Raw genomic sequence first — 10929 nt, 5'->3', positions numbered from 1 at the left:
TTTAAAAGAAAAAGGCCTGTGTTTTGGTTGCCTGTGCACAGGGCACCTGAGCAAGAGTTGCGACAGGCGCATCACTTGCTCTTACTGCAACAAGACACATCCCGAAGTGTTACATATTCACAGGAGGCATCTGGAAAGTGGAGGAAATAGCCATCTGCCAAAAATAGAAGCAAAGATTTGCACTACATCTTCAACTTGTGGCCATACAGGGGCTGGCAACTATGGAATTTTACCTATCCTGCCCGTTCAAGTGAAGTGCTCAAAGGGCAGCAAGATAGTCCAGACATACGCTTTCCTAGATCCAGGAAGCACAGGGACCTTCTGTTCTGAACAGCTACTGAACAGGCTGAATACAGAAGGCCGAAGAACAAGAGTCCACTTGCGCACCATGGGGCACAGTAAGGCGACCCCTAGCAGTGTTGTAAATGGCCTGAAAATCTCTAATCTTGCTGGCAGTAAGTTTTTTGAGCTTCCTGATGTGTTCACTCAAAGGCAGATGCCTGTGGGTACTAACCATCTGATCAGTGAAGCAGAGCTAGATAAGTGGCCTTACCTCAAAGGCATCAAAATCCCTCGACTAACTGCCAACGTGGATCTGTTAATTGGTACCAACGCCTCCAAGTTAATGGAACCATGGGAGGTGATTAACAGCCACGGAGACGGACCCTATGCTGTCAGAACCCTACTGGGGTGGGTAATTAATGGGCCAATACAAGGCAACAACCAGCATAATGGGAGCCCCACAGTTACTGTTAACCACACCATCGTTAACAGGTGGGAGGAACCGCTTATCAACCAGAGCATTGGCGGAACACGATCAGCCCAAAAGTCCTATGAGTGGACTCAAAGCTTCCGCATTGAAAAAGAGGAGCAAGAAAAGCTTTGCAGTGGGAGAAAAAACTTGCTTTGGAAAAGGAGAGGCAGGAGAGAACATGGTTTGGCCAAAAAGCAGGAAGAGCGAGAGCAAGCTCTGGCCAGAGAGAGAGCTCTAGAGCTAGAAAGACAAAGAGGCTTGGAGCAAACACTTCTCCAGCAGCAACACGAGGAGAAGGAAAATAGTGAAATGGAAAAGGCAAGACTCAAAGTTTGGAAGCAGAAAGAAAAAAGGATCTGTACTCAAAGAGAAGATGGAGGCAGAGTCTATATCGCTGACCTTTTTTGGAAAAGGTGTATTCGCGAGTATTTACCGTTGCTACAAGAGCGACAAAAGTGGACAAATGAAAAAAGAAAGACCAATAACAAAGATATGCCTTCTTTGTGAAGGTATGGACTAAAATATTTGCATTATTTCAAAAGGGAACATGAAAACCCCCCCAAAAAAAGGGTTTTGTTTTGGTGTTATGGCTCTATTTGTATGTATTTATTTTTAATTAAATTGCTCTGTTCATCACGCCAGTAGCAATTAGGGGCTGGTGTGTTAGAGCCATTTACTGTTTCTGTCCGTCAAATGTATGACGTCATTAAAGGGGTTGGCTCAAGGCCAAGTGCCAGTCTACTTAGGGAGGGGCTGGGATCTTGCTCAGGTGTTGCTGAGTGGAGGCGCAACAGTTTTTGACTGTGCCAGGCTATGATTTGTTTGTTCCCGTTTATTTTCCGTTTTTGTTAACAAGTGAGTTTGATTTACGTGACTGTATATTAATAAATATGTGTGTTAAACATGGACACAATTCTGGACATCAATTATTAGCCAGCTGCACACGTCTAAACTAGCTTCGGTTATATTCGGCAACCAGTAGCAGTAATAGTATAGGACTTTACCGCTACATCTATAGTGTTGGTTACCCTATTATCGTTGTCTTCCATCATTTCCCCAATATTTAAACTAATTGTTTCTTCTCTCTTTTGTATTTCTACATTTCTCAAATTATCATTACTGTGCACTTTAACAAATGTTTTTGCTAAAAGTTCTGCTTTTTCTTTATTTTCTACCACACACCGTGTCCCATCTTTCATCACATGATTTTTATGTTCATTTCTGATCCCTGACATTTTCTTGATCATTCCCCACACTTGGCCTAAAGGAGTAGTTCTATTTAATGATTCACAAAACTTTCTCCAGTAGTGTTTTCTTGTCTTTTTAATAACATACCTTACTTTAGCTTGGTGCCTTTTATATTGGATCATATCTTGGAAATTATGTGTTCTTCTCAATATTCTAAATGCTCTATTCCGTTCTTTTATTGCATCTGTGCACGCTTGTGTCCACCACGGCACTATCTTCCTTCTTTTCCCTATACTACTCCTTGGTATGCTCTTTTTGGCTACTTTCATTATGCACTTTGTAATATCTGTATTCAGTTGTTCAATATCTTGATTTATATCCACTTCCTTTAATGTCATGTCGGTACTTTCCCTATATTGTCCCCAATCACCGTGATTATACTTCCATCTTCCTTCTATTTTAGTGCTTTCTGTCCTTTGGTTTATGTTTATGTGAATGAATATTGGGTAGTGATCACTTCCTATAGTGCTGTCTTTATTTACTTCCCACTCTACCTTTCCTGCTAACCCTTGTGACACTAGTGTTAAATCTATTGCTGTTTCTTTACCCGTAACTACATCTAACCTTGTTCCCGACCCATCATTCACACACACCAGTTCTTTTTCCTCCTAAAATGCTTCCAATGTTTCCCCATTCCAGTCATCCCTTTCACCCCACATTGTGCTATGTGCATTAAAGTCACCACACCAAATGATATTGCCACTCCAGTGCTCGACTATTGTTTCTAGTTGATGAATTTGTAATTTCTTGCATGGATTATAGAAGTTTAGCACTTTGTATCTTTCTTTATTATTCCATACTTCTACCCCTACTACTTCTAGTTCTTGTTTTTCTTTTAATATTGTATATTGCATATCTTCTTTAATAAATATGGCACATCCTCCTCCTTGCCCATCATTCCTATCTTTACGTATTGTTATGTATCCTTTTATTATAAAGCTCAATTTTGGCTTCAGCCAGGTTTCTTGAATACATAGTATATGTGGTTTATTTTCCATATTATTAATATAACCCTTTAGTTCCTGTCCGTTTGCTATTAAACTTCTGGCATTCCACTGAACAATTAACATGGCGTTGGATTGTGGTAACATGACTCGGTCTCGTCTACTCTCTGTAGTTCACCTTGTACCTGTTCCCAAGATAGTTCTTTTAAATTTAAGAACTTTGCTGCTGCTTTGACAATTATTTTGATCTTCTCAGTTTTATTTCTTGCCTGTTCTGTGCAGTTTATTACATATGCCAGGAACACAACTAGCTTGTCCATGGAAAGTCCTGTATTTGCTGCCTCTTGTTTTTTATTACTTGAACTATTGTCACATCTGTCTTGTTCTGATCTATTCTCACTTCTATCTTGTTCTACACTTTCTTTATTTCTTACTTTAACTGCCTCTGCGTATGTAATATTTCTTTCTACTCTGATTTGCTGTACTTCTGTTGCCTGTTTCCTAATGACACATCCTCCATACGCTGCTGTGTGATTCCCGCCACAGTTACAACACTTGACCAGTATATTGTCTCCACATTGTCCGTATTCATGCTCTCCTCCACACCTTCCACATCTCAACTTAGCATGGCACACACTGGCTATGTGCCCATAGCGTTGGCACTTGAAACAGCGTACTGGGGGTGGGACGTAAGCTCTAACGTAAAAGCTTAAAAAACCAATCATAATTCTTTGCGGTAGGACTTCCTCGACAAACTGTACTAATACAGATTCGCTCTCCGTCTTTTCTCCATTTCTAAATGCCATCATTCTTGTCATCATCTTGACAGTACCCCCTTTTATTTGTCTTTTCAATTCTTCTAAATTTTCACCCCTTGGGATTCCTGTCACTACTCCTCTTGCCCCCTTTCGTTCCCCCATTTCCATTTTTTCCTTTATTATCTTATTGCACAGTTTTTGCAACCGCATTGCTTTGTTCTTTTGCTCTCCATTTTTGCATTTAATCAAAAGTCGTCCGTCCCTGAGCACCTTCGCTATCTCCACCTCTCCGATGTCCTTCTTTAACCCCTTAACCAGTGTCATCAAACTTATGTCATTCATGTCTTGACCTGATTTAAATGTATATATGATCCTGTAATTATCTTCCATAGTCTTTTTCCTCTTTTCTACTTCTTCATCTTCTTCGTGTACTCTTTTAGCACTCGATTTTCCTTCATGCCCTCCACTCCCCTTCTTTCCTCTCTCCCCTCTAGTCCTATCCACGTCCATACTTTCCTCATAAATCCCGTCACTATCCCCTTCCATCTCGATCCAGTCACAATACAGCTTATGCACAACCGCCAAGGAGATTTAGATACGCTCACTTGTTAGCCACCACTCCTTGTTTTACTTCCGCCTTCGTTAACACGTCACACTCCCTGATCCCTGCACTTCCCCTCTGCGTCTCCACACCACAAGGTTGCTTGCCAACCGCCATAAAAACAAAAAGAAGAAGAAGTAGAACAACAACAGGAAAAGAAAGTAAGAAACGGACTTCCGGACTTGGTTTCAGTTTTACTTCCGGTGTAAAAGGTCACAGCAAGATGGCGACTCCCCAGAGCAGCCATGCTAACGGCAAGGCTTGTGTTATTCCAGGAGACTTTACAGGTATTTTCACAAACTGCTTTGTCGTAGTCTAATAATAGATGTAAATTATGAACTAACATGGATGTATATGTAATTTAGGATGTACATTTATAATTATTTAATCTTCTACTGAATCGGACAAGACTCGGCCGTGAAAGTAAAACTTTGTTTTAACTGTGCTTTTGTATTTCTGTCCTTTTATCATTGCAGTAGTGCCCATAAAGTTTTACTCCGACTCGAACACACAACACAACTTGTACGTGAAAGAGCACAAAGTTCGGGAAGAGAAAAGTTCCTACAGACCGCTGGATAAAACCCTGTTTGTCCTCAACATCCCCCCATACTGCTCTGAGGTACACCTCGCTCACTAATGCCGAGTATTATAACATCAACTTGTGTTTAAATACCAGCAGACAAATGTGTGTTTTCATTTATTCATTTGTCAACAATGTCTGTAGGGCTCCTATCTACAAAAATACAATCCTCTACATTTATCAAATCGAATTTATTTTACAATAGTGTTATAAATATCACAGGCAATATAATTGTTTTTAAATAAATATACTATCTCAGAACTGAAATAAAATGTATTAACATATTAAGCAAAAACAACTTTTCTTACCTGCCGATTTGCAAAATGTAAAATCAAACTGTGGAGATATTTTTAAAATAATCTTGCCTTTTTTCCATACTTCTTCCAAACGAGCTGTTTGGAATTTGCACACCCTGTGACGTCATCCATACATGGTATAAATGTACCCAGAGCTCTTTCCACGCGTCTGCTATTGTAGTCCGCGCTGTAGTAATAATAATACATTTTATTTATAAGGCGCCTTTCTGGACACCGTACAAAGTCAAAACAATATAATCAAATTGGATAAAAACAACAACAACAAAGATAGAGAAGATAAGATGATTACAATTAATAAGCAGTCAGGAATAGGTGTCAAATTTAATGATTTGAAGAGGGATATTGAGTCTAAGTTACAAAGGTCTGGTGGTAAAGAGTTCCAAAGATGTGGGGCAGAGCGGCTGAAAGCTCGGGCACCCATGGTGGACAGTTTAAATAAGGGGACAGTGAGATGGATGGATGAAAAAGATCTTAGGGAACGTGAGGGCGTGGCGACATGGAGCAGGTCAGAGAGATATGACAGAGAGAGGTTATGGATGGCTTTGAAAGTGAGGAGAATTATTTTAAAGTGCATACGATGTTTGATGGGTAGCCAGTGGAGTTGCTGCAGAACAGGGGTGATGTGCTGGATTGAAGGGGTTCTGGTGATTATCCGGGCTGCAGAGTTCTGGAGAAGCTGAAGTTTGTGAAGTGACTTGTGAGGGAGACCAAACAGGAGGGAGTTGCAGTAGCCCAGGTGAGCGGTGACCAGGCTATGGACTAGTATGGCAGCAGTATGTGGGGTAAGGGATGGACGAAGACGATTAATGTTTCGTAGATGAAAGTAAGCAGATCGGGTAATGCTGTTTATGTGGGCTTGAAAGGATGTCTGGGTGTCATCCTCGACAGCACACTCGTGCTGTCGAGGATGACACCCAGACTCTTGACTTGGGAGGAGAGTGAGACAGAGAAATTACAGAGAGTAACGGATAAGCTGTTGGTTTTGGCAATAATGGTTTTTGTACCGACAAGTAAGATTTCGGTTTTATTACTATTAAGTTGAAGGAAATTGGATGAGAACCACTGCTTGAGTTCACTGAGGCAGTCTCTAAAGGAAGGAGGAGGAAGAGAGGCAGTTGGTTTGGTTGAGATGTAGAGCTGGGTGTCATCCGCATAACAGTGAAAATGTATTTTAAATTTACGGAAAATATTGACAAGGGGAAGAATGTAAATGATAAAAAGCAGGGGACCAAGAACAGAGCCCTGGGGGACACCAGAGGAATCGGGAGACGGAGGGGATTTGAATGAACGGAGTTGAACAAACTGAGTGTGGTCAGAGAGATATAAGTCAATAGGTTTCTTCTATTTCTCTGTCCATTCGTTGTGGGGCAGAATGGCTCGTACATGCACATGCATCCTCCGCTGTTGCTGTCTCTAATACAAAGTAGCGTACAGTTCTAACTTACATCTGTCAGTAGACTCTCTATGGAAGCGCTAAAAACTCCTGGTACAACAAAGATGGTGGGGAGAAGACGCTGTCGAAGTGGAGACATGTCAATAAGACCCGCCCACAAAACAGCGCATCTTGAAAGTGGCTTGAAAATGATTTTTTAAACATAATCTATGCAACATTTTGACCAAAAAAAACACCATAACATGTTATTTAGACCACAAAGTTTTAAATGTAGAAAATGGGAGAAAAAGTGAGTATAAATTAAACCAAGTGTGTTCCTAGTTTAGTCTATGTTGTACAATAAATATAATTAATTTAGTTCCACAAATATTTGAATTGTGAATTCCTGTTCCCATTAGTTCCAATTTGTGTCTTTCAGGACGTCGTCAAGGAACTCTTCTCCCAGTTTGGCTCGGTTACGTCTGTGGAGTTAAATGAGCATCCGGGATTTTTTCACTCCGGTGCCAAACCGTCCCGATACTTCAAGCCCGCCCAGAAGCAGGTCTTTATTTTTCACTATCAGGATTTAATTTTCTCAACTCAAGTTCTCATTGTCCCTGTGTCGTGTTCCTAGTGCTTCAAAGTGGGCTACGTCGTCTTCCGGGCTTGCTCCGGCATCGCTGCGGTGAAGTCGCACCCTTTCGACGTCCCTTTGGTCGTCTGCTCCACGCAACCCGGGGTCAAAACCGGAATACGCAGTGAGTCAACGGTCAGGGTTATTATTATCTCCACGTGTTTCCTTCTGACGTTTTCACCACTCGGCAGAATGGATCCAGCAGTACAAAAACAATCTTGTTCAGCCGGACAGACTCCAACACGTGGTCGACAACCTCATGAAGAACTTTGACCTCAAGAAGAAAAGGGTAAGGACGTCCCCCCCTTTGGCTCCGCCGCGGTGACTGAGTGTGCTTGTTTGTACCAGGAAGAGGAGCAGCAAAAGCTGGAGGCGGAGCAAAAAGACGAGGACCAGGAGGGCTGGGTGAAGGTGACCAAGGGTCCCAAGGGCGCCAAAGCCCGGCCCTACAGCGAGGCCGCCGACGAAAAGACGCTACGGAGGGAGAGGAGGAAGAAGAAGAGGAAGGAGCTCCTCAACTTCTACGCTTGGCAGCACAAGAACACGCAGAAAGAACGTACGTTTTTTTCAATATATATTCAGCCTGGGAAAATACTGCATAAAGGCTTATTTTTGAATCCTATATCACGTACATCCTGTGGGTAGGGAAAGTATTCACACCCCTTCAAATGTTGTACTCTTTGATTGCAGACATTTGCTAAAATCAAAAAAGTTCATTTTATTTCTCATTAATGCACACCCAGCAAAAACAGACATTTTTGCAAATTTACAGTAAAAACTGAAGTATCACATGTAAAAACTGAAGTATCACATGTTGATGAGTATTCAGGCTCTTTGCTCAGTACTTTGTTGATGCCGTAATCTTGCCACACCTATCTTTGGGCACTTTCAACCATTCCTCTTTGCAGCACCTCTCAAGCTCCATCAGGTTGGATGTGTCGGTTTTCATCCAGTATGTACATTGTACACTGTACATTGCTGCATTCATCTTCCCCTCTATCCTGACTAGTCTCCCAGTTCCTGTCTGCTGAAAACCATCCCCGGAGCATGATGCTGCCACCACCATGCTTCACTGTAGGGATGGTACTGGCCTGATGATGAGCGGTGCCTGGTTTGCCCCAAACATTCACGCCAAAGACTTCAATCTTTGTCTCATCAGACCAAATAATTTAGTTTCTCATGGTCTGAGAGTCTTTAGGTGCATCTTGGCAAATCTTTTACTAAGAAATGGCTTCCGTCTGGCCTAATTGGTGGATTGCTGCAGAGATGGTTGTTCTTCTGGAAGGTTGTCCTCTCTCCTCAGAGGAATGCTGAAGCTCTGTGAGTGACCTTCGGGTTCTTGGTCACCTCCCTGACTAGACTAAGATGAATATTGAGCAAAGGGTCTGAATACTTGAGTACATGTGATTTACATTTTTTTATTTTTATTAATTAGCAAAAATGTTTACATCTGCATTTTTACAAAATAAACTTTTTAGTTTTTAGCAAATGGCTGCAATGAAAGAGTGAACAATTGGCCTGAATAATTTCCCTACCCATTGTATATAACTGGGGTGTTAAAAATGCTGCCTGCAGCTAATTTTTTTAATGGCCCTCGCCATATTCTATAAGTACTATTGCAAAAGAAACATACAAATTGGAATAAAAGAGCAAACGGGTGAAATGTAATGAGAAAAAGTTGCAATGTTGACTCTAATAAGACAAAGCTGCCATGCAGGCTGTTTATTTCTTTGAAACTGTCATTGCTCAAAAATAATGATGAAACAAAATCAATGTTATGAATTATTGTAAGGTCCAATTACTTCACATCCAATATTCCACTTTGGAGAAAATATTGCATTATTAAATTATAATGGAAGGATATATTCAATTTGTTGTGTTAAAAAAATAAATAGGACATTTTTTTAACTTTTAAATTCTTGGGGGCCCAACTCATAAGATTTTTTTTTTTTAACTGTCGTTGCTCAAAAAATAATTACTTATTAACCTATTTAAAGCTTTAAATTACTTCACATCAAATATTCCACTTTGGAGAAAATATTGCATGTTTTGTGTTTGCCATATGAAACCAGCTTTTTTTTTTTTATTATCGCAAACAAGCGTAAACAAAAAAAACCTATACTAAAAGGATAGATTGAATTTGTTGTGTAAAAAAAAAAAAAAAAAAAGAAGAAAAAAAAGTTTTTTTAACACTTATATTCTCTCATAAAATAATGAATTATTAACCTATTTAAAGCTTTAATTACATGACAGTATAATTGCTGCAAATTTGCCACCTACTCAGTGGCCTAGTGGTTAGAGTGTCCGCCCTGAGATGTGTAGGTTGTGAGTTCAAACCCCGGCTGAGTCATACCAAAGACTATAAAAATGGACCCATGACCCTGCTTGGCACTCAGCATCAAGGGTTGGAATTGGGGGTTAAATCACCAAAAATGATTCCCAGGCGTGGCACCGCTGCTGCCCACTGCTCCCCTCACCTCCCAGGGGGTGAGCAAGGGGATGGGACAAATGCAGAGGACAAATTTCACCACACCTAGTGTGTGTGTGTGACAATCATTGGTACTTTAACTTTAACCATCTTGTGGACAACGTAAGTAATTCAGATAAATGACCTGAATTTTATATATGACCTAATCCAAACAACCTCTCCCACTCATGGTGCAAATAAACTAAGACAAAAAGTCAACACACAACACAACCTGCTCACTGAACTTTGTGGATATTATAAAATGTCCAAGCACAACACATAATTCAAAATTACACTTATTTAAATCCACTACAAAGTAAAACGTTCTGACACTGATAGGATGACATTTTAACATGTTCTGTAATTGTCAATTTTTTGTTCTCTTTTCCAGATATTGCTGATCTGAGGAAAAAATTTGAGGAGGACAAACAGAAAATTGCTCTCCTGAGAGCTCAAAGAAAATTCCGGCCCTATTAAAAAGTTATTATCGCGCTCATTTTGGTTTACATGACATGCCTGAACATTGCTCCGCATCCACCTGCTTACACTGGCAAGTAAGAAATATCCCAACCTCTGAGCTTCTAGTTGAAAACAAACAAAATTGCCGACAACCCCAATCGGCATATTGCATAATGGTCTGTTGTGCGGAACATTTCCTTGGCAGAGGTCATCAATTTCTCAATTTTCTAGGAATGTAGAACTGTTGAGGAAGATTGTCATTGGGAAATGTGTCGTTCTCGAAATGGACACCAAAATGATCTTTTGTGGTCCAAACAGGAACATTCCATCACTCATGTAAGCAACTTGATCACGTCTCATTTATTAGCTCGTGTCATAAAAATGTGGATAGTTACCGGTACTGTTTAGTGTGCTTTTTTTTACTGAATGTTAGTAAGTAGTAGTCACATTTGGGCTGGTATACATTATACATTATATATATATATATATATATATATATATATATATATATATATATATATATATATATATTATATATATATACACACACCATATATATATATGTATATAAATGTATATATATACACATATATACTGTACATATATATATATACATAATAACTAATAATAATAACTGGGATTTATATAGCGCTTTTCTAAGTACCCAAAGTCGCTTTACATGTAGAACCCATCAATCATTCACACCTGGTGGTGGCAAGCTACTTTCATAGCCACAGCTGCCCTGGGGTAGACTGACGGAAGCGTGGCTGCAATTTGCGCCAACTTGCTGGTAGA

General features: G+C 40.2%; 1 protein-coding gene across 1 annotated transcript; it reads left to right on the top strand.

Moving 5' to 3' along the window:
* The first annotated feature begins 3669 nt into the window (after positions 1-3669).
* On the top strand, positions 3670-10528 carry rrp7a (ribosomal RNA processing 7 homolog A). The gene is made up of 7 exons (XM_061973982.2): positions 3670-4592; positions 4782-4924; positions 7014-7136; positions 7209-7332; positions 7400-7497; positions 7557-7764; positions 10067-10528. The coding sequence occupies exons 1-7, from the start codon at positions 4529-4531 to the stop codon at positions 10150-10152; spliced, it is 846 nt and encodes a 281-aa protein (XP_061829966.1). The 5' UTR covers positions 3670-4528; the 3' UTR covers positions 10153-10528.
* The last annotated feature ends 401 nt before the right edge of the window (positions 10529-10929 follow it).

The sequence above is a fragment of the Nerophis lumbriciformis genome, linkage group LG22, assembly GCF_033978685.3.
Source record: "Nerophis lumbriciformis linkage group LG22, RoL_Nlum_v2.1, whole genome shotgun sequence".
In the NCBI taxonomy this organism is placed as follows: Eukaryota; Metazoa; Chordata; class Actinopteri; order Syngnathiformes; family Syngnathidae; genus Nerophis; species Nerophis lumbriciformis.
The sequence above is the reverse complement of the archived record's forward strand: the minus strand, read 5'-3'. Positions and strand labels throughout refer to the sequence as shown.

Excerpts from the sequence above, each read along its gene's own strand:
- rrp7a (XM_061973982.2), top strand. The coding sequence starts at position 4,529 with ATGGCGACTCCCCAGAGCAGCCATGCTAACGGCAAGGCTTGTGTTATT. Across the intron at positions 4,593-4,781 it reads TATTCCAGGAGACTTTACAG|TAGTGCCCATAAAGTTTTAC; the intron begins GTATTTTCACAA and ends TTATCATTGCAG. Across the intron at positions 7,498-7,556 it reads TTGACCTCAAGAAGAAAAGG|GAAGAGGAGCAGCAAAAGCT; the intron begins GTAAGGACGTCC and ends TGTTTGTACCAG.